Source organism: Papio anubis, chromosome 1 (assembly GCF_008728515.1).
Source record: "Papio anubis isolate 15944 chromosome 1, Panubis1.0, whole genome shotgun sequence".
Lineage (NCBI taxonomy): Eukaryota > Metazoa > Chordata > Mammalia > Primates > Cercopithecidae > Papio > Papio anubis.
Window position 1 is genome coordinate 157,662,250 of NC_044976.1, and position 24,138 is coordinate 157,686,387.

General features: G+C 47.7%; 1 protein-coding gene across 1 annotated transcript; it reads left to right on the top strand.

Annotated features, from left to right (window-relative positions):
- Positions 1 to 2,501: 2,501 nt before the first annotated feature.
- On the top strand, positions 2,502 to 5,416 carry LOC101020392 (putative uncharacterized protein encoded by LINC00303; the record flags this gene model as incomplete). Its single annotated transcript, XM_031656778.1, is given in 4 exon segments — positions 2,502 to 2,558; positions 2,560 to 2,621; positions 4,655 to 4,907; positions 5,054 to 5,416. Coding segments are annotated over 3 exon segments (333 nt in total), but the record flags the coding sequence as incomplete, so codon positions are not given.
- Positions 5,417 to 24,138: the final 18,722 nt, after the last annotated feature.

Genomic DNA, 24,138 nt, shown 5'->3' on the forward strand with positions numbered 1-24,138 from the left:
TGTGAAGCTTCCCCAGCCATGTGGAACTGTGAGTCCATTAAACTTTTTTTATATATATATTTATAAATTACCCAGTCTCAGGTATTAGCAGCATGAGAATAGACTAATATGTAGGGCATATTCACTTCTCTGCTCCTCCTGCCTCACCTGAAAAATAAGAGTGGTCAGAGTGCCCGCTACCCGGGGTTCCTGGAGGACCAAGTAAGATAATTGGTGTAAATCCTTGGCACAGATTTGGGACACAGCAGGTGTGCAGCCACGTTGGCTGTGATTATTCCATCATTCTGAGGACGCCACCGCTCTGCTTTCTAGAGGAAGGTGGAGTGGCAGTCCCAGGAAGGACCTGCTGCCTAAGAGAGGTGGGGGACCTGGAATCCCCTCACCAGGGGAGGCTGTGTGTCTCCAGGCAGTCCTACCAGGGGATTTCAACCCAGCAAGTGAAAGTCACAACCCCCCAGAGGAGCCCCATTTTGTCACAGTGAAACTGCATAACTGATCTGAAGGGGAGAGTCAGGGAACTCAGGTTCTGACTCGGACTTGGCAAGTCCCTTAGCTGTGCTCGTTCTTACTTCTCTTGTTTATGAAGTCGGGCTCATCTCTGCCCTGCCTCATAGCCCAGGACAAATGAGGTCATGCTGACAAGCAAAATGAAATCAGTAAAAATCTTTTAAAGGACTCTACAAAAATAAAACGAATTATTTTTTTTTTTTTTTTTTTTTTTGAGACGGAGTCTCACTGTGTCTCCCAGGCTGGAGTGCAGTGGCGCGATCTCGGCTCACTGCAAGCTCCGCCCCCCGGGTTCACGCCATTCTCCCGCCTCAGCCTCCCGAGTAGCTGGGACTACAGGCGCCCGCTACCGCGCCCGGCTAGTTTTTTTTGTATTTTTAGTAGAGACGGGGTTTCACCATGTTAGCCAGGATAGTCTCGATCTCCTGACCTTGTGATCCACCCGCCTCGGCCTCCCAAAGTGCTGGGATTACAGGCTTGAGCCACCGCGCCCGGCCAAAACGAATTATTATCACAAATCATAATAGAATTAATCTACATGGCCCAGAGCAGCCCTTTGAGATTTATTTGTGGGTAGTAGAACTTCTCTTTCCTTTTCTTTTCCAGGGAGGTTTTTTCCAGCAGGCCCCTCTGCACCTTGGGGACAGAGTGGAGCTGAATGTCCCATGTAACTCACAGTCCTGTCTTCCACCCTCCCACTCATCCCTCCACTGGGAAATCTCAATGTATTTTTAGGGAACCTCATTGCTCCCGCCCCTGTTTCCTTTCCAGGGTATGCCTGGGAAAGTTCTTAGGAACTCATGAACGGAGTCTGCTGTAAGGACGCTCTCTTTGGCCTGGGCTTTGGTCCCGGCCCACTTCCCCAGGAGGGCTGAGATGCCCCGTAGCAGTGAAGAGGAGAGTGAGAAAAATCCATGTGACGTGTCAGGGAGGGGCAACTGCCAGAGGCCCCCAAGGAGGGAGAATGAGTAAACAGCCCAGCCACCGTCCCCAGTCCCCCTGTTCCACTTGGGTGCAGGCAGTTCAGCTTCAGAAAGCTGGGGGTGGGGCAGGCGGGTGACACATGCTCCTCTGGGAGTGGGATAAATAATCTTCAGCTGCAACAATAAAGATCAATTATGACCTAATCGCTCAGCCCATTCCAAAAGCCCAAGGGGTGGACCTCGCCCTTCCTCTCCCTCCAGGTTTAATTATCTGAAGAGTCTTGGACTTTTATTTCTTGTTTTTTGTTTGTTTGCTTGTTTGTTTGCACCTGGTTGATGTGTAAGTCTTAGATTTTGGGAGACCCAAAAGAGAAAGAAGATCTGTAAATAATTAAGCCAGGGGATGGCCTTCAGCACAGGAGTGTGTGTGGGCATGGGGTGGGGGTGGAGGATGTGGCAGGTTCCCCCTTGGTGCATCTGTGTGGGTTGGGTATGGGGTGAGGGCAGAGAACCAGAGCAGAGGAGACAAGGCAGCTGAAACAGACAAGTGCTTCAGGGACAGGAAGAAAATGTAGTGAGACCCGAGAGACCTTATTCCCTGACCAGTAAGGCAAGGAACATGGGGATCTCTTGTACCCAGAATTCTCCACAGTTCTCATGGCACATTTATTACAGGTGTTGTATTTTTAAATATTTATTTATTTATTTATTATTTTTGGGATGGAGTCTCGCTTTGTTGCCCAGGCTGGAGTGCAGTGCCACGATCTCAGCTCACTGCAACCTCCACCTCCCAGGTTCAAGCGATTCCTCTACCTCAGACTCCGGAGTAGCTGGGACTACAGGTGAGTGCCACCACGCCTGGCTAATTTTTGTATTTTTAGTAGAGATGGGGTTTCACCATATTGGCCAGGCTGGTCTCGAACTCGTGACCTTGTGAGCCACTGGCCTTGGTCTGCCAAAGTGCTGGGATTACAGCCACCACATCTGCCCTAAATATTTATTTATAAATATGTAATAGAAATATAAATATTTAATATTTATAATGTTCCAAATATTACAGGTGGTGGCAATATCCTTGAAGAGACTAAAAGAACTCAGAACAGCACTGAACAAGCCAGCAGAGCCGTCACACTCACCCCTACAGTCTCCACAGACAAAGTCCATGAAAGCATTGGCCATTGGCTTTCACTGGCGTGGATGTGTCACCAGTGGGGTAGAGTTGTTCCTGTCTCTGACACTATTAGTTCATTCTCACACTGCTATTAAAACAAACAAACAAACAAAAAACTTAAGACTGGGTAATTTATGAAGAAGAGAGGTTTAATTGGCTCATGATTCTGCAGGCTATACAGGAAGCATCATGGCTTCTGCTTCTGGGGAGGCCTCAGAGGCTTCCAATCATGGCGGAAGCCCAAGTGGGCACAAGGGGCTCCACATGGCCGCAGCAGGAGGAAGAGAGACAGCAGGTAGGTGCCACACACTTTCAAACAACCAGATCTCAAGAGAACTTACTATGGTGATGACAGTACCAGGGGATGGTGTTAAACCATGAGAAACCACTCCCATGACCCAATCGCCGCCCACCAGGCCCCACCTCCAGCACTGGGGATTACATTTCAATGAGATTTGAGCAGGGACACACATCCAGATCATATCAGACACCATCCTTGGCCAAGTTCGGCCTGTTCAACAATGCCTCTTGCCTCTACCCAACAGCAAGTGGTGCCCACTGTGTCTCATCTCACACAACTTGCCCATGTCCACCTTCTGTACAAAAGAAATCGCTGAAATATATGTGTATCCACAGCAGTGACAAAGATCAATTTGACACAATGATCGAAATCTGTAAAGGATTCATGCATGGCACACAGGTTAAAAACTCCTGCTCAGTTTGACTGGGCCCACTGGTTTTCCTTAAAGGAGTTTCGTGGTCGCAATTCATTTGTCTGGGATGTCTTCCCTGGTCTTTGTCTTCAGATAGAGGTAGCTAGAAAGTCCCTAATGGGATTTCCACATCTCCTCCACCAGTTTTGCCTCTACATTCCTAAGCAACCGCTTTAGAATCATGGCCTGTTACAGCCTGAAAGAATAGTAGAGGTGATAGAATCCATTTCACAGATGAGGAAACTGAGGCATGGGGCAGGGAAGTGGCCTTCTGTCTTCTAGTTCAGTGCTCTTTTCTTACCCAAAACTGGCTCTCCTGACTCCCATTTGCTTTCTTTCTTTCTTCTTTCTTCTTTTCTTTTTTCTTTTTTTTTTTTTGAGATGGTGTTTCACTCTTGTTGCCCAGGCTGGCGTGCAATGGTGCAATCTCAGCTCACTGCAACATCTGTCTCCCGGGTTGAAGAGATTCTCCTGCCTCAGCCTCCCGAGTAGCTGGAATTACAGGCGTCCACCACCATGCCCAGCTAATTGTTTTTATTTTTAGTAGAAATGGAGTTTCACCATGTTGGCCAAGCTGGTCTCGAACTCCTGACCTCAGGTGATCCACCAGCCTCAGCCTCCCAAAGTGCTGGAATTACAGGCATGAGCCACTGTGCCCAGCCCATTTGCTTTCTAAATTATTTTCCCCCATTGGTTTTTGCTAGTTAGGTATATCTTTATTAGTGATAGTTTTACATTTTCCCCCATATCACATGGGTTTTTAAGACAATGATGGAGGCTCACCCTGGATTAAACTGTATCCCCAGGCAGCCCACAGGGAAGACAGAACACAGGTTGCCTGTGAGCCTGAGGCCCATCCCCCACCCTAGCGTTGAGGCTGCACTATGTTTTAAAATTACCTGAGTATATTTATATATTAGTGTTCTTTTCTATTTTAAAAATGCTTTCCCATTGTGCTTGGCTCACTGGGGCAGTGCTGTTCTCCTGGTTGCGCCGATAGGCTTTTCAATCAAAAACAAGAAAAAAAAAAAACCCCACATTTCTATTTCTTTATATATCTCTGCTTTTTCTGGAAAATAAATATTTGTTGAATTGAATTGGGAAAATTTTTGAGAAAAATGTTTTTGTACCTTGTGTGTTCTGCTGTTATTGTTGTTAAATAAGTGCTTTCAGTGACAGGCCTTTCGTTCTGGAAAGGGGGTTTTTGTGTTTGGGAGGGGAGATATTCTCCATCCAGGGGGCTATGTTAGGCGTTTTGGAGTGGGAGTCACTGCCTGCAAGCCAGCGATGGCCACTGCGTTCTCATCTTTCTCTCTTCTCTCTTTCTTCTCTCCCACCAGGTTTCTGCTCCAAATTCACACACTCCCTCCTATCACCAAAGCCACCTGCCACCGCTGGCCTCCTGCATGCTGTGGGAGGAGAGCAGGGCAGACGACGTTGCCTCCCCTGACTCCAGTGGCGCGGGTTTGTGAGTCCATGGGGTGCAGATGTCCAGGGAACCATCTGACGCAGCGTGAGGGCAAGGTGATGCAGTGGCATCCCCCCTTGAGATGAGAGAAAGCTGTTCTGGGCTTCCAGTGATTGGCAGCTGAGGTCATTCCTTTGCCCACACCCCCACCCCAAGGCTGTTCCAGTGCCCCAAGTTCACCTCAAGGATCACTGCATAGCAGAAGTGAGTTTTACTTAGGTTGAGACACTCACATATAGGGAATGCAGAATAAATCCCATCCCTTCCTCAGCCAGCAGGGGCAAGGCCCTGAGAAGGAAGACATCGCGTGGGGACAGACCAACCTCAGGGGCCTCTCACAGGGCCCTCCCCATCATCACTCACCTCTCTATTCAGCAAACACTCAATGAGACAACCGTGGACCCTAGGGATGCAACGGTGAAGGAGACGCAGCCCTTCAACACCTGGCAGGGCAGAGACACTTCAACAGCCATTGCCAGCCCCAGTGAACAGTGTGATGGTAGGGAAACCCAGCATGTGACGCCCGCACTCAGGAGGGACAGCTGACAGGTGGCTGACCTTTTTTTCTTTCTTTCTTTCTTTTTTTTTTTTAGACGGAGTCTTGCTCGGTCACCTCTGTCACCCAGGCTAGAGTACAAGGGCACGATCTCAGCTCACTGCAATCTCCACCTCCCAGATTCAAGCAATTCTCCTGCCTCAACCTCCCGAGTAGCTGGGATTACAGGCATGCATCACCACGCCTGGCTAATTTCTGTATTTTTAGTAGAGATGGGGTTTCACCGTGTTGGTCAGGCTGGTCTCAAGCTCCTGACCTCGTGATCCGCTGGCCTCGGCCTTCCAAAGTGCTGGGATTATAGGCATGAGCCACCATGCCCGGCCAGCTGACCTTTCTTAAAAGATGTGTAGGTCTTGTTGGGTGCAGTGGCTCACACCTGTAATCCCAACAGTTTTTGGTAGGCTGAGGTGGGCAGATCGCTTGAGCCCAGGAGTTTGAGACCAGCCTTGGCAACATGATGAAACCCTGTACCTACAAAAAATACAAAAATTAGCCAGGCATGGTGGTGCAAACATGTGGTCCCAGCTACTAGGGAGGCTGATGTGGGAGGATTGCTTGAGACTGGCAGGTCAAGGCTGTAGTGAACTGTGGTCGTACCACTGCACTCCAGCCTGGGCAACAGAGCAAGACCCTGTCTCCAAAAAAAAAAAAAAAAAAAAAAGATATGTAGGTCTCAATCATCTCAACAACTGAAGAAGAGAAGCAGAAAAGGCATTCTAGGAGAAGGAACAATGTGTGAGACAGAATGACCGAAAAGCAACTTCAAGCTTCAAGTCGTGCAGAGTATGACAGGAAGCATGGGTGGCTGGGAAGCAAAGGCAGAAAATGAGAGCCACTGGGCTCATCTATTTATGCCAAGCACTGCTCTGTGTGCTGAGGGCACCATGCTGAGCAAGAGGTGCTCCCTGCTCTCATAGAGCCTCCATTCCAGTGGGGAAGATCGCAAAAACCAACCTAACAGAGTCATAAATGCCGTGCAGAAGATGACTGCGGAGGTCGGGGCACGGCAGCTGGAAGAACCTTCCTTCCTTCCTTCCTTCCTTCCTTCCTTCCTTCCTTCCTTCCTTTCGATGGAGCCTCACTCTGTCACCTAGGCTGGAGTGCAGTCGCATGATCTCAGATCACTGCAAGCTCTGCCTCCCGGGTTCACGCCATTCTCCTGCCTCAGCCTCCTGCTCAGTCCCTGTAGCTGGGACTACAGGCACCTGCCACCACACCCAGCTAATTTTTTGCATTTTTTAGTAGAGATGGGGTTTTACTGTGTTAGTCAGGATTGTGTCGATCTCCTGACCATGTGATTCACCCTCCTAGACCTACCAAAATGCTGGCATTACAGGCGTGAGCCACCGCGCCCAGCCTGCAGCTGGAAGAATCTTTCTAGGGAGAGTTGAGTGATAAGAAAGAGTCGGCCATGTGAAAATCAGGCATCCCAGGCGGAGGACACAGCTATCAAAAACGTGCCAAGTGACACAGATGTTTAAGAATTTTTTTTTTAAATGGAGACCGAGTCTCACTCTGTCACCCAGGCTTGAGTACAGTGATGCTATCTCAGCTTACTGCAACCTCCACTTCCTGGGTTCAAGCAATTCTCCTGCCTTAGCCTCCCGAGTAGCTGGAATTACAGGTGCACACCATCATGCAGCTAATTTTTGTATTTTTAGTAGAGACGGGGTTTCACCATGCTGGCCAGGCTGGTCTTGAACACTTGACCTCAAGTGATCCACCTACCTCGGCCTCCCAAAGTGCTGGGATTACAAGTGTAAGCCACCATGCCTGTCCTGTTTAAGGACATTTTTATAGGGGAACTGCTTTAAAAGACCACCCCTCTGCCAAACTCCCACCTCTCTAGTCCCTTGAAAGAGTTATTGGTGCATAACAAATTATCCCAAAACTTAGTAACATACGCATGGTGGCAGCATGGTGAGACCCTATCTCAACTAAAAGTGCAAAAATTAGCTGGGCATGGTGGCGCACACCTGTAGTCCTAGCTACTCAGGATGTTGAGGCACAAGAATCGCTTGAACCTGGAAGGTTGAGGTTGTGGTGAGCTGAGATTGTGCCACTGCACTGCAGCCTGGGCGACAAAGTGAGACCATGTCTCAAAAAAAAAAGAAAGAGAAAGAGAGAGAGAAGAAAGAAAGAAAGAGAGAGAGAGAGAGGGAGGGAGGGAGGGAGGGAGAGAGAGAGAGAAAGGAAGGAAGGAAAGAAGGAAGGAAACAAAAAAGGAAAAGGGCATTGCAGATGTGATTAAATTAATAAATCTTGCATTAGCAGGTGTGTGCAATGTCATTACAAGAATTTTTTTTTTTTTTTTTTTTTTTTTTTTTTTTTTTTTAGACAGAGGCTGGCTCTGTCACCCAGGCCAGAGTGCAGTGGCGCAATTTCAGCTCACTGCAACCTCCACCTCTCAGGTTCAAGCAATTCTCCTGCCTCAGCCTCCCAAGTAGCTGGGATTACAGGTGCCTGCCACCACACCCAGCTAATTTTTGTATTTTTAGTAGAAACGGGGTTTTGCTATTTTGGTCAGGCTGGTTTTGAGCTCCTGACCTGAGGTGATCCACCTGCCTGAGGCTCCCAAAGTGCCGGGATTGCAGACGTGAGCCACTGTGCCTGGCCCAGCTTCTTGTGGAAGGCTAAGAGCATCAGAGAAAGAGATGTGTTGATGGGTGCAGAGGCTGGAGTGATGCGATTGCTGTCTTTGCAGATGGAAGGAGGCCACCAGCCAAGAAATGCTGGCAGTGCCTGGAAGCTGGAAAGGCAAGGAAATGGATTTTCCCCTGGAGCCTCCAGGGGAATATAGCACAGCCTCTACATTGATTTTCACCCAGTCAGACACATTTTAGATTTCTGACCTACAGAATTGTAAGATAAATCTATGATCTTATAAATCACTAGGTTTGCGGCAATTTGTTAGAGCAGCAACAGGAAATTATTATGGGGATATTGGTGCCATTAAGGTATGCAGGGGTAGAAGCAGATTTGGGGACAGAAAACACTTATGTTTTAGACATGATAAGTTTATGGAGCCCAGGTGCAGTTGTGCAATAGCTGAGTATCCGAGGCTGGAACTCAGGAGGAAAGTTTGGCTGGCGGAGGATACTCGGGGACTATCAGGTTTTTAGCAGAAATGGAAACCATAAAAATGAATGAAGGATGAGACTGAGCAGAGATGGAGGATGGCAGAGGAGCCCTTGAAGGAGAGAGAGAACAATTATCCCAGATTAACTACTTCATCTCCTAACAAAGGCAGTAAAGTGATAGCATAGTGAAGACTTTAGTTTCGTTCTGCTGATTCTCTGGGGCCTGTTTTTTATTTTCTAGGCTGCCTGGATCCCCAGAGTTTGTCTGGGAAGCCTCTTGAGATGGGATTATGTGCTCCTAGGATCCCAGGAGGAAGAATGGGGCAACAGCAGACACACCTATGCCTCTGCAGCAGCCGTACCGTCGTCCTGGGAGTGAGCCCCAGCCGTGGCTCAAGGCACATGTGCCTCCAGAGCACAGTCTGGGATGCTCAGGGGACAGAGAGGCAGAGGGACTATCAGGGTGAAGCTGTCTTTTTCACTTCTTTGGCGCTCAGCCCAGGGCCTGGATTTATCCGGCACAAAATGAACAATGCAGGGCCCTTCATCTGGGGAAAGGTTAACAGGGGCGCCCAAGCAGAGCTAGGAGGTCCAGGTCCTCCAGTGGCAGGGGGAGGGAGCTCCTTTCCAGTTACTTTCTTTCCTAGATAGAGGATCTTGGTGACTCATCTCCCAGTTCAACTGTAAAGGCTAAGGGGCTCCGGGTCGGAGTTAGCTCAAGCGGTTACCTCCTTCTGCATTCCCATGTAGCATTTTAATTGAAGTCTGGAAATGTGACTAAAAGTCTGTCTTATTTTTTGAGACAGGGTCTTGCCTCACCCAAGCTGGAGTGCAGTGGCCCTTTGAGGCTTACTGCAGCCTCAGACTTCTGGGCTCAAGTGATCCTCAGCCTCCCAATGGTCTTTGTAGACAGCCTGATGGAGTCTCATGGCACAAGAAGATTAAAACAGTGTCTCCAATTTTAATAAATTTTTGCAATCCAAAAAAAAAAAAAAAAGGCTAAGGGGCTCCTTGAAGTTTCCTTCCCATGTCCATAGCAAGTTTGTCACGTAGGAATGTTGTTCAATGATGGGAAGCAGAAAAGCCAACGAGTAGGAGATGAAATCAGTTGAGTTTTTTTTTTTTTTTTTAATAGCAAGAAGTCTGGATATTGTCAGTAGCCGGCATTGGTTTAGGACACAATAATATTGGGAATGATGTCCTGTATTTTTCTTGGCCTTTTTCTCAGAGTCACAATGTGGATGCCATGGCTCAAGGTATCACACCCCTATTCAAGGCAGGATATAGGAGGAAGGGATGGTGCCAGATACATCTGTCCCATTTATTAAAAAGCAAGCTTCTCCAAAACCCAAGCAGGTTTCTGCCTATTTCTCATTGCCAGGACACTGTCAAATGTTCCCTACAACCACAGAAAATGAAAAAAGAAGATATTCATTTCTCCAGCCTCTGGAGTAGAGACTGGTAAGGGAAAGGAGGATCAGAATGGGTGTGGGGTAAGCCAGTCTATAGTTAGATAAATGCTTGTTGACCCAAATTGCTTCCCCTTGAAAGAGACAGGTTATGCCATGTGAAGGCATCCGGGGTATAAAGGATCTCTCACCCATGTCAGAGGACCACTCGCCCACCACACCCGGGCAGCCCCTGATAATCTATCCAGGCACCTGCTGCCATGGACTATGGCCCACTAACATCTCTCTCTCTCTCTCTCTCTCTCTCTCTCTCTCTTTCTCTTTCTCTCTGGGAGGTTTGTCTCACAGACAGCCACATCACTGAGGAAGCAGAAGGAAAAGAGAAAGTCTGTCTTAACTTCCAAGTAATAAAATTCAGGGCTGTTTTCTGTGGCCAAAGTGAACTGTTCAATTAACTCAGAGAGGAAACGTCATATCAGTTATGTGGGATAGTGACTAGCTCTCATCTTTCGACCAGCCGTCTGGACTTGAAGAGCCAGCTGGCACCCAGGTCCCGGGTATGTGGGGGCCTCCTTCCAGCCAGCTTTCCTCCTCTCCCTCTCCCCTCATTTCTGCTGCTTCTTCCACCTGGTTCCACCTGATCTCCACATCTGTTTACCCTTAGCTTGGGCTGCCTCCCATCCGTCCTCTCTCACCTGCAGATGGAGTATCTCTGAAGCTGACTGTGCATCCAACACCTCCCTCCCTCCCTGCCCCTCCTTGGACTCTCTACCCCGTGGCAGTGGGCTGGCAGGAAGACCCACCTTCCTAACCACAGGCCCCTGCCGGGCACACATACAGTACTGGGATTCCCTGGAGCAATGCGTTGCTGTTAGAGTTGATGGGAGGGTCAGGATCCGGGAGAAATCCTGAGGGACTTGCAGGCATGACTCACACTTGGAGTTTGGTGGGTATCTGCCCACATGAACATGAAGACAGGCACCTGCCCACCGTCAAGCATGCCTGGGGTCTCCTGCCTGAGTGGGCAGGTTTGTGCTTCTGCAAGACTGCAGGGAGCTCATTGGCATGTCCTTCATAGGGGCAGCAGCCTGCCTATGGGGGTTCCACAGCAGGAGTCCATAGCAGGAGCCTCGCCTAGCAAGGATGTTGCATCTCCTGGTGATTAACAGACAAGAGTCATTCCCATTGACCCTGAATCCCAATAGCCCAGGAATGGGGTGGGGTGCTAAACAAGGGTAGGCAGATACAGGAACAATTTCTAAAAATCTAGGTTAGCCCCGCTGCTGTGTTGGTGAAGGCTGGTGAGGGTGCAGGCAAAGGGAAAAGGGACTCTTTACTAAACTCTTGGTAGAAATATAAATTGCGGCTTAGGCATTTTTGAAGGACAATTTGGCCTTACCTATCAATTTTTATTTCTATTTTTTTTTGAGAAAAGATCTCACCCTGTGGTCCAGGCCAGAGTGCAATGTTGCAGTTGCGCCGTAGCGCAATCATGACTCACTGCAACCTCCACCTCCTGGGCTCAAGTGATCTTCCCACCTCAGCCTCCCAAGTAGCTGGGACTACAGGTGCACATCGCCATGCCTGGCTAACTTCTTGTATTTTTGTGTGTGTGTGTAAAGACAGGGTCTCACCATGTTGCCCAGGCTGGTGTTGAACTCCTGAGCTCAAGCAATCCACCTGCCTCAGCCTCCCAAAGTGCTGAGATTACAGGTGTGAGCTACCGTGCCCAGCCACCTATCAAATTTTATTTTATTTTATTTTATTTTTTGAGTCGGTGTCTCACTCTGTTGCCCAGGCTGGAGTGCAGTGGTGTGATCTCGGCTTACTACAACCTCCACCTCCCAGGTTCAAGTGATTCTCCTGCTTCAGCCTCCCAAGTAGCTGGGACTACAGGCATGCAACATCACGCTTGGCTAATTTTTGTATTTTTAGTGGAGATGGGGTTTCACCATGTTGGTGAAGCTGGTCTCAAACTCCTGACCTCACGTGATCCACCTGCCTCAGCCTACCAAAGTGCTGGGATTATAGGCATGAAGCACTGTGCCCGGCCACCTATCAAATTTTAAATGGGCAAGTGTATATCTAGGCTGCAGATTCAGTTTCACACATGTATTATCTTAGCAAGGTTTCTTCCAAGGATTTTAACTTTCTAATTATAAAAATAGCAAAAGGGTGGCCAGGCGCAGTGGCTCACACCTGTAATCCCAGCACTTTGGAAGGCCGAGGCCAGTGGATCACGAGGTCAGGAGATCGAGACCATCCTGGCTAATACGGTGAAACTCCGTCTTTACTAAAAATACAAAAAAATTAGCCAGGCGTGACGCCGTGCCCCTGTAGTCCCAGTTGCTGGGGAGACTGAGGCAGGAGAATGGCATGAACCTGGGAGGTGGAGCTTGCAGTGAGCCGAGATTGTGCCACTGCACTCCAGCTTGGATGACAGATCAGGACTCCGTCTCAAAAAAAAAAAAGGTGGGGGGGTTACCAACACTTTCCTGTACTTCAAATGTGTGTAGGTAAATATATTATCATCACCCTGGGGACAACTCTGGCCTCGGGGCTCCTGAATTCCACTGGTAGAGGTTTTTACGAGTCAGCAGGGTCAATGGGGACATGAGGTGCCTGGTAAGGGAATTTGGGGGCCATCAGAGAAGGCAGAGCATCCGGCTTTATTTGCTTGGGGGCAAGGTCTGCCTCATGGCTCTCCCCAGAGGCCTAGACTCCCAGCATCCAGTTTATTAAGGTGAAAAAATAGAAAACAGGAAGAGAAAAAATAATATAGCAGACAATAAAAGAGACATAGTAAATTAAAAGAAATAAAAAAGATTATTAAAACGATATAAAAGACAGTATGCAACTAAATGATTAAATGAACTAAAAATAGCCCCCGACTCAGCCTGAGGCTCTCCAAGGCTGGTCAACTCTGGAGGTTGCCAGGCACAACCATAGGTTCCCCCCAATCCCGCAGTCTGCACTGCAGCCACCGGGAGGAGGACCGCGAAGGCAGGGTTCGCCTAAGTGAGTGAAGTCCTAAGTGAGGACACGGGCTGCTCCTTTGCTCCTCATGGCCGAGCTGGAATCTGGTGGGGCTGTTCAGACAATCTGAGTGAAGACCTGGGCCCCTCAGAGGGGCTTTGGAATCTGGAGATGTGTGTGTTCCTGCAATGACCAGGTGCGCTGGCTCTGAGTCCCCTGCAGCCCCGTTCCCAGTCTGCTGCCTTGCCTCTCAGGCCTGCCTTCTCCCTTCAGAGAGAGAGTGATCTTCAGGTTTTCTTATGGGGGACCTTCTGAGCCCCGAGGCACTCTCAGGCCACTTCTGCCCGGTCTCACATCCTTCTAAGGATCTGCCCACAGGTAGGGTGATTGTCAGATGTGCATTCCCTACAGAACAAAAGCACAGAGCAGGGCTTGCCTTAGCTCTGAGCAGAGGGTTTAACCAGCCTCTCTCCTCACAGCAATATATTTCCCAAGGTCAGGGTTCTTCAACCTGGCATAGCCTCATGAGGAGACTTCAGTATGCCCCTGGGTGTGTCTAAGGTCCTCTGAATCTGGCTTTAAAGGGCACCTCTGGCCAGGTGCAGTGGCTCACGCCTATAATCCCAGCACTTTGGGGGGCTGAGGTGGGTGGATCACCTGAGGTCGGGAGTTCAAGGCCAGCCTGATCAACATGGAGAAACCTTGTCTCTACTAAAAACACAAAAATTAGCTGGGTGTGGTGGCGCATGCCTGTAGTCCCAGCTACTCGGGAGGCTGAGGCAGGAGAACCCCTTGAACCTGGGAGGCGGAGGTTGCAGTGAGCCGAGATCACGCCATCCCACTCCAGCCTGGACAAGAGCGAAACTCTGTCTCTAAATAAATAAATAAAGTAAAGGACACTTCTGCCAAGCTGGGAAGAATATTATGCCTTGCTATCCTGCTGGCAGCTTCCTCTCTGTGCCCCATCTAGCAATGGCTAGAACAGGACCAGATCCTCGCTCCTGGCTCTGTGATTTACAGGCACAACGTCTCCTACAGCCCTATGGAGAAGAAGCTCCTATCACCAGGGGAAAGATTAAGTGGTGCATGTTGTTGCTTCCTCACCCTAGAACACTCCTGAGCACTTAAGAAGCTGACGTGGGCCTCTTAAGGCCCACCCATATGTGGGCCAGGAAAGGCTATCTATGCCGGATTATTGGGGCCCAGGGCCTGGTCTTCCAGAACAAAGAAATATTTGGCCAGAATTAAATCCCCACCACTTGTAACAGCTTCCTGCTTGAGACCAAGGCTTCAAAAGTCCCAGGAGCAATGATTGGTCAAGGCTTGAGAATAAATGTTGAGGGCTCCCCACCACACAGAAATCTCCCTAGGGAAGGAAACATTCCCAAGTACAGAGCAATCTGGCTCCCAGGGAGGGCAGGGGACAAATTACCACTGTCTGCTCCTCCAAACCCCAGGAGTCTTTTGCCAGTCACAAAAAACAGCACAATAACAATAAAAGCGAGAAGATAAGATGAGATGAAAGAATGTAATATAAAATCATAAAGAACAAAATAGAGATAAGGAATGATCAAGATAAGTAAAACAGAACTAGAGGACTCAAAGATGAAAAGGAGAAAAGAGATAAATAAGCTTTTAAAATTATTCAAAAAATATAATCAACAATTTATGAGCTTAGAAGCTGAGGTTATAAAAACAAAGGTTTACAATGTTCAAATGGCCCCAGGCAGTGGAACCTGAGCAGCAGCCTGCAGGAGTCTTCCTTGTCTCCCACACAAAGGCAGAGTCTAAAACCCCCTTTAACCAAGTCCAGATCCCTTCTAGGCTACATCTCACTGCTTAAACACCTTGGGGCCTTTATTTCTGACTTCTGATTTTTGCTGATGTCCCTGAGGTAGTATTCAATTCATCTTCTGCCTGTGTTTCCCAAAGCAAATGTTATTGGGAACTAGTAAAATATAGGTCCACAATTCCTAACTCTCAATTCAGAAATCCAAAAAGCCATGAAAACCAAAACTCTGTCATCTCTTATTTGATGGCACAACTCGATCTAGCCTGAACTTATTTGAGAGCAACACCTGACCTGAACTGAGATGAAGCCATTGATAGGGTGAATCTTCATTCATTTCCTTGCAGAAATATGAATGTGCTTGATTTGAGGGAACTGCCACAGAGCTTGCTCTGGGAATGTGCTTCTTACCTTACTAAAATTCTGAAACACATCTGGCCCTAAGGTTTCAGATAAGAGATTGTGGGCCTGAGTTAAAATCCTCCACCAGATAGAAGAATAGGAAAATAAACAGTAGCATATTCACACAATGGAATACTATACAGCAATGACAATGACTTAGGTACACTACACTCTATATAATGTTCAGAAAATAAACCAAACGCAAAAATCACACATGTTGGAAAGCTCAAGACCACCTTGTGTTTTTGTTCATTTCTTAAATTCCACTGCTATAAAGTTCAAAAACAAGAAACCTAATCAGGTAGGATTTCTTTCATTTAATCTTTCAGTAAATATAGGCCAGTACCCCGATTACCTCTTCCCACCAGAGCCTAAGCCGACCCCTTTGGAGAATGTACTGCTAAGCCCCACACTGACAGCCCTGTCGCCAATGCAGGGCCAGTTTGCTCCCTCTCCACCTTCCTCCCTCTGCCTTTGTCTCCAGCTCCTCTTTGTTTTGCCCCGGTGGAGTGGCTCACGGGATGGTGGCAATCTTGTCTTTTCATGCTTTTGTCCCCAATCCATCCGGGGTCCCTGTCCACCCTCTTCCCTGGCCATTCATATAGGCGTTTTATCTTTCTTCATTCCCTCTCCTCCTTGGCTGATGGGCTGCCCGATCCCCACGCGGCCCAGTCTCTTCCTGTCCTTATGTCTTTACCGTCTGATGCTTGGGATCTGCTGGTTTTAGGCTTTTGTTTGGGCCGCAGGGCGTTCTCTCTGCCTCTGCCTCTCACTCCCACCACCCTCCCTTCCTTCCCCCTCATCTCGATGTCCTTTGTGGGACGTTCACTTTTATCTCCCTTTGATTTGCTCTCTCCTCTTTGTAGAGAGAGAATGAAAGGCTCAGCTAATTGTAGCAGTAGGGCAGTGACGCCTGGCTCCCCTTCCCAGCACCTTCCCCACCAGGGCTGAGCAGAAAGGGAAATGAGGGCAATTCAGAATCCCACCGCCCTAAGCCTGCTCCAGATCTCTCTCCCCGTGGGCTTTTCTCCCCCAGGTTTCGCAAGGGGAGATTAGATAGTACTGGAGCCCCTCAACCCTACCTCCACTCAGTCTCCCTGGACCCACCCCTTGCTCACTTTTGTATTCACTGTGCCCTGGTGTGTGCCAGGCAGCATGCAAAGTGCTGGGTGCAGAGTGGCCAACCAGATGGATGTGCAGTCTCTGACTTCATGTCCTAACATGAAGCAGGTTGGTGCTATAATAGCAGAATTATAATGTTGTCTTCAACAGAGGGACTGAACTCAGAATGGGGCCAGGGACCAGCTCCCTGAGGAAATGATGTCTAAGTTGAGAACTGAAGGGGACTTAGAGGAGTCTGGACAGAGAGGAGGGAAATGTGTCCTAAACAGAGCATCCAGTTAACAGGAGAGAGCATGACATAAAATTCCTTATGATCAGAACATGAACTGGTGGGAGCTGGGTGATGGGGTCTTGTAAGGAGCTTGCAATTTATCCTAAGGATGCAGGAAGTCATTGAAGTGTTTTCAGTGGGGATGGGACAGATCATATTTGTGTTTGGGGTGATGTGGGGAATAGGCTGAGGGGGAGCAAGATTGGAGGGAGAATTAGGACATGTAGTGCTTTCCTGTGGTTGCTGTAACAAATGACCACAGATTGAATGGTTACGAATCACATAAATGTATTACAAATCACACAGGTCTGGAGGTCAGAAGTCCAAAGTCAGGCTCACTGGGATAAAGTTAAGGTGTTGGCAGGGCTGATTCCTTCTAGAAGTTCAAGTGGAAAATCCATGTCCATGTCTTTTCTAGCTTCCAGGGGCCATCTGCATTCCTGGGGTCATGGCCCCTTCCCCTTCCTCCATCTTCAAAGGGCATGACTACAACCTCTGCTTTTGTGTTCATGTATCTTCTCCATGTCTGACCCTCCAGTCTCTCTCTCTCTCTCTCTCTCTTTTTTTTTTTAGACAAAGTTTTGCTCTTGTTGCCCAGGCTGGAGTGCAATGGCACAATCTTGGGTTCAAGCGATTCTCCTGCCTCAGCCTCCTGAGTAGCCGGGATTACAGGCACCTGCCACCATGCCTGGCTAATTTTTGTATTTTTAGTAGAGATGGGGGTTTCACCATGTTGGCCAGGCTGGTCTCAAACTCCTGACCTTCAGGTGATCCACCCACCTCGGCCTCCCAAAGTGCTGGGATTACAGGTGTGAACCACTGCACCCAGCCCAACCTCTCTTTTATAAGGACCTTTGTGATTACATCGGGCCCCTCTGGATAACGCAGGATAACCTCCCTATCTCAAGATCCTTAATTTAGTCACATCTGCAAAGTCCCTTTTCTCATGCAAGGCAAAATATTCATAGGTTCTGGGGATTAGGATGTGGACATCTTTGCCAGGCCATTGTTCTGCCCACTGCAGGGGACTGTCATGGTATTTGAGGCAGGAAATAGTGATTGGTAGCGGTACAGATGGAATCAAGGGCATAGATTTGAGATAACTTTAGAAATTAGACTAATTGGTGACTGATTAGATGTGGGACGTTGGGGAGAGAGATGAGGGGAGATCATGTCTGATTTTCTGACTCCCGCACTTGACAGGATGGGATATGGTTTGTAAGACAGAGAACACAGGAGAGAAAGGAGGTGTCGAGAGTGACTACAGGAGGAGATGAGTCCGACCTGCCTCTGAGACAGCCAAGATGAGATGCCCAGAGGGCAGGTGGAGGTGCATCTGGAGTCCAGGAGAAGAAGGGTCTGGGGAGGGTGATATGGTTTAGAGTCAGTAAACCATGGCCAGGGGGCTGGCAGCCTGTTTTGCAAGTAAAGCATTATTGAAACACAGTCAAGCCCATTCATTCTGTTTTATTTATTTATTTATTTATTTATTTATTTATTTAAGCGATAGGGTCTTGCTCTATCACTTAGGGTGGAGTGCAGTGGTGTGATCATGGCTCACTGTAACCTTGAACTCTTGGGCTCAAAAGATTCTCCTGCCTCAACCTTTCAAGTAGCTAGGACTGCAGATGTACACCACCACACCCGGCTAATTTTTTATTTTTAGTTTTTGTAGAGATGGGGTCTCCCCATGTTGTCCAGGCTGGTCCTCAACTCCTAACCTCAAGTAATCCTCCCACCTCAGCCTCCCAAAGTGCTGGGGTTATATTCATGGGCTACTGTGCCCAGCTCCATTTCTGTATTCTTTATGGCTGCTTTCATAATACAGCAGCAGAGCTGAGTATTTGCAACAGAGACCATATGGCTCACAAAGCCATGTGGCCCTTTTGGAAAAAGTCTGCCGACTCCTGGGTTAGAAGGTCATCAGCCCAAAGGTGGTACAGAGGAGTGGAGTATTTACATGTCCCACCTACACGCAAGGGGAAGGGATTATTCAGGGTTTGTACACCAGGGAATGGGAATCTTAACCTTAGGGGAACTTCTGGCCAGCAGGTGTCCTATATCAATCAGGTTAAAATTTTTTTTTTTTTTTTTTGGACTAGGAAGATCACGTGTCCATTAAAGGAAGCCAGCACCATAAAACAGAGGGGAAATGCTTCTGGCCCCCTTAGCTTAAGCTGTGGGTCATCTGCACAGCACAACTGCACATTAGAACTGTGCTTAAGGCCAGGCGCGGTGGCTCACGCCTGTAATCCCAGCTCTCAGGGAGGCAGAGGCGGGAGGATAGCTTGAACCCAGGAGTTCGAGACCTGCCTGGGTAATACAGCGAGACCCCGTTCTCCACAAAAAGAAAAAGAAAAAAGACCAAAAAAAAAAAAAAAAGAAGAAGAACTGTGCTTAAGCCTCCCATTTAATAAATCAAGAGAAAATAAGTTCTTTTTTTAAAGCATTTATTTATTTATTTTATTTTATTTTTTTGGATGGAGTCTCGCTCAGCCATCCAAGCTGGTGTATACTAGCTCAATCTTGGCTCACTGCAACCACTGTCTCCTGGGTTCAAGTGATCCTCCGTCTCAGCCTCCCGAGTAGCTGGGATTACAGGCACCTGCCATCATGCCTGGCTAATTTTTGTATTTTAGTAGAGATGGGGTTTCACCATGTTGGCCAGGCTGGTCTTGAACTCCTGACCTTAGGTGATCTGCCCGCCTCGGCCTCCCAAAGTGCTAGGATTACAAGAGTGAGCCACTGCGCCTGGCCAAAAAAGCATTTAATAAAGAAAAAATATTAAATTAATGGAAAATCAAAACTGTAATAAAAGACAAGATAAAAAGAGGGCAACAGCGGCTCACGCCTATCATCACAGCATTTTGGGAGGCTGAGAAAGAGGATGGCTTGAGGCCAGGAATTCAAGACCAGCCTGGACAACATAGTGAGACTTCATCTTTACCAAAAATTTAAAAATGAGCTGGGTGTGGTGATTTGTGCCTGTAGTCCCAGCTGCTTGAGAGGCTGAGGTAGGAAGATCACTTGAGCCCAGGAGTTTGAGGCTACCGTAAGTCATGATTTTGCCACTGCGCTCCAGCCTGACTGACACAGTGAGACCCTGTCTCAAAAAACAAAGCAAAACAAAACAAAAAAAACAAAGAAAAAAAAAGAAAGCAGCAACTTTAAAGTTTAAAGTGATAAGAAGAAACAAAAAATATGATTGAGGGCCGAGCATGGTGGCTCAAGCCTGTAATGCCAGCACTTTCAGAGGCTGCGGAGGGCAGATCACATGAGGTCAGGAGTTCGAGACCAGCCTGGCCAACATGGTGAAACCCCGTCTCTACTAAAATGCAAAAATAGCTGGGTGTGATGGTGTGCGCCTGTAATCCCAGCTACTCGGGAGGCTGAGGCAAGAGAATGACTTGAGCCCGGGAGGTGGAGCTTGCAGTGAGCCAAGATGGCGCCACCGCACTCCAGCCTGGGTGACAGAGTGAGACTCCATCTCAAAAAAAAAAAAAAAGAAAGAAAAAAAAGATATATATATATATATGATTGAGGACAAAAAGGTTAAGTGAAATAAAATAAAGAGGTATAAAATAGGAAGAAAAGACAAAGCATGCTAAGAACAATTAAACTGCCAAATCAGGACAAGTTAAAAGACATGAATGATTAAAGGACCAAAGAACTTTCAAAAGCTAAAATAAAACGTAAAAAACTAAGAAGTAAAGAACTGTAGTAAATGTTTTTAAATCTGGAGCAAGAACAAATTGAAAAGCTTACCAATGTCATGCTAAGTCAGCCAGTTATTCAAACGGAAGCAACTATAAAATCCAGCACACCTGCCTGAGTATCTTTCTCAACCAGTGTTCCCCATCTGAACCACAGAATACAGAATATTATTTGGGTGACTGTGTTCTCAATTCCCCCAAGGTACATAACCAGTTCCATTTAAATGCAAAGGAGAGAAGTTAATCTATTGCACACAGTGCCTTGGATGCTGAGAGCGTTAGGGCTTCCTTCTCACCAAACTGGCTGATACATGTCAAAAAGTGTGCAACTAAGAAAGGGTCTGTCTATTTGGCATTGAGTTCTGGGATGCCTTTGAGAGACAAGTTTTGGACAAGAGGTGGAAACCGAAGTACGATTCCTGGGACGTTCTCCCCCTGCAAGAGCTGCTCAATCAAGTGATGACTGACTAAAGCACAAGTCACTTTGGATCATTTACTGGAAATAATACAGCTATCAACAGATGTCTTGATTTCACCCAGAAGAATTCAGAGAGGTAGCAGAGAACGTTCAGTTATTTGATTTTACTCCCCATAAGCCTGCTGGCTAAAGGCACAGGAAGGACTTGTAAGTCAGTGCCTTTAAAAAAAACAAAAAAAAAATAGGCCAGGTGCGGTGGCTCACGCCTGTAATCCCAGCACTTTGGGAGGCTGAGGCGGGCGGATCATGAGGTCAAGAGATCGAGACCATTCTGGCTAACACAGTGAAACCCGGTCTCTACTAAAAATTACGAAAAAATTAGCAGGGCGTGGTGGCAGGCACCTGTAGTCCCAGCTACTTAGGAGGCTGAGGCAGGAGAATCACTTGAACCTGGGAGGCAGAGCTTGCAGCGAGCCGAGATTGCGCCACTGCACTCCAGCCTGGGCGACAGAGCGAAACTCCATCTAAAAAATAAAAATAAATAAATAAAGCTCTTCCAAATTCACACTGCAATGAGCCAAAGCTATCTTGTGAGTGAGGACTGATTGATTGCAGTCTCCAGACGCTCCTTTTTTTTCTTCCCCTCCAGCATTATGTAAGTGAAAAAGCAAATGATTGCTAGTTTCACATAATTGTACTCATCCTAGCCAAGGGACTCCTACAAAAACTGAGTTAAACTTCCTCAACTCTGGAATAATACAACAGGACTCAGTACCCACCAGAAGGTCACTGTGTTAAAAAAAAAAAAATCAAGCTAAATTCTGCATGGATATGGTTGATCACTCTTCCCTTGAAAAACTACCTACTCCCTTATTGTATTCATTATCTATTGCTGTGTAACCAATTACTCCAAAACTTTAGTGGCTTAAAACAACAAAGAGTTGGCCGGGCAAGGTGGCTCATGCCTGTAATCCTAGCACTTTGGGAGGCTGAGGCAGGTGGATCACCTGAGGCCAGGAGTTCAAGACCAGCCTGACCAACAAGGTGAAACCTCATCTCTACTAAAAATACAAAAATTAGCTGGGCATGGTGGCAGGCACTTGTAGTCCCAGCTACTCGGAAGTCTAAGACAGGAGAATTGCTTGAACCTGGGACGCAGAGGTTGCAGTGAGCTGAGATTGCGCCACTGCACTCCAGCCTAGACGATCGAGCAAGACTCCATCTCAAAAAACCACCACCACCAACAACAAAGAGTTATTATCTCACAGTTTCTGTGGGTCAGGAATTTCAGAACAACTTAGCAGGGTGATTCTGGTTCAAAGCCTGTCATGTAGTTACAGTCATTTGAAGGCTTGACTGGGACTGGGGTCCTACCAACTTGGCTCATTCACATGGCTTTTGGCTGGAGGCCTCAGTTCCTCATCATGTGAATGTCTCCAAAGGCTATTTGTGCCATGACACTGCAGTAACTTCCCCCAGCAAGAAGGAGGCAGGATTTGCAGTGCTTTTAATGACCTAGTCTCCAAATTCATACATTGTCACTTCCACTTTATACTTTTTTTTTTTTTTTGAGATGGAGTCTTGCTCTGTGGCCCAGACTGGAGTGCAGTGGCTCGATGTTGGCTCACTGCAACCTCTGCCTCACAGGTTCAAGCAATGCTCATGCCTCAGCCTCTCAAGCAGCTGGAATTACAGGCATATGCCACCACACCCACTAACTTTTGTATTTTTGGTAGAGACGAGGTTTCACCATGTTGCCCAGGTTGGTCTCGACTCCTGGCCTCAAGTGATCTGCCTACCTCAGCCTCCCAAAGTGCTGGGATTATAGGCGTGAGCCACCGCCCTCAGCCCACTTTATTCTGTTCATTACAAGGGAGTCACTAAGTCTAGTCCACACTTAAGAGGAAGAGATTTAGATACCACCTTTTAAAGGGAGGGATATCAAATAATTTGTGCACATATTTTAAAACTCCCATGCCTGTCTTCTGCAGCAAGACAGCTCCCCTGGTTGTCTTCCTATGTTTCTGGCTACTCCTTCTCAGGGTCTATCAGTGGTTCCTTGTATTCTTTCTGCCTCCTGAATGTTGGTTTTCTGGGACTTCTCCTGTTCTCATCCCATATGTTTGCTCTGGGCTCCCCTCTACTCCTGTGTACCATCTTTGGGCTGATGATTCTCATGCTTACGTTATGCTACTTGACAAAGGTGAAAGGATTCTGCAGATGTATTGAAGGTCCCAAATCAGTTGACTTTGAGCTAATCAAAAAGGAGATTATCCTGGATGGACCTGACCTAAGTAGATGAGTCCTTAAAAGAGACAAGGCCTGTATTAGTCCATTTTGCTTTCTTATAAAGGTATTCCTGAGACTGTGTAATTTATAAAGAAAAGAGGTTTATCTCACTCACAGTTCTGCAGGCTGTACAAGAATGGCACCAGCAAATGCTAAACTTCTGGTGAGGCCTCAGGAAGCTTTTACTCATGATAGAAGTCACAGGGGGAGCAGGCTTGTCACAGGGTAAGAGAGGGAGCAAGAGAGAGATGCAGAAGATTGAAGACACTTTTCTTTTCTTTTCTTTTGAGACAGGGTCTTGCTCTGTCCACCAGGCTGGAATGTAGTGGCAGAATCACAGCTCACTGCAACCTCCTGGGCTCAAGCAACCCTTCTGGGCTCAAGTGATTCTCCCAACCTCAGTCTCCTAAGTAGGCAGGACTATAGACTTGTGACCCTATGTCTTACTAATTTTTTGAATTTTTAGTAGAGACGAGATTTCACTATGTTTCCCAGGCTGGTCTCGAACTCCTGAGTTCAAGCAATCCTCCCACCTTGGCCTCCCAAAGTGTTGGAATTACAGACATGAGTCACTGTGCTGGGCCCCCAGACTCTTTTTAACTAGATCTCGTGTGAACACATTACCACGGGGCAAGGTGGATGGGGAAAGGATAACCAATACATTCATGAGGGATCTGCTCCTATGACCCAAACCCCTCCCACCAGGCCCCGCCTCCAACACTGGGGATCATATTTCAGCATGAGATTTGGGGAGGACACACAGTCAAACCCTATCAGGGCCCATCTTTTTTTTTTGGGGGGGATGGAGTTTCTCTCTTGTTGCCCAAGCTGGAGTGCAATGGCACGATCTCAGCTCACCGCAACCTCCGCCTCCGGGGTTCAAGCGATTCTCCTGCCTCAGCCTCCCAAACAGCTGAGATTACAGGCATGTGCCACCATGCCCAGCTAATTTTGTAGTTTTAGTAGAGACGGGGTTTCTCCATGTTGGTCAGGCTGGTCTTGAACTCCCAACCTCAGGTGATCTGCCCACCTCAGCCTCCCCAAGTGCTGCAATTACAGGTGTGAGCCACCGCGCCCAGCCTTTTTGTGTTTTTTTTTTTTTTGAGATGGAATCTCACTCTGTTGCCCAGGCTGGAGTGCAGTGGTGCTATCTTGGCTCACTGCAAGCTCTGCCTCTCGGGTTCATGCCATTCTCCTGCCTCAGCCTCCCCAGCAGCTGGAACTACAGGTACACGCCGACACGTCCGGCTAACTTTTGTATTTTTAGTAGAGACGGGGTTTCACCATGTTGGCCAGGCTAGTCTCAAACGCCCGACCTCAGGTGATCTGCC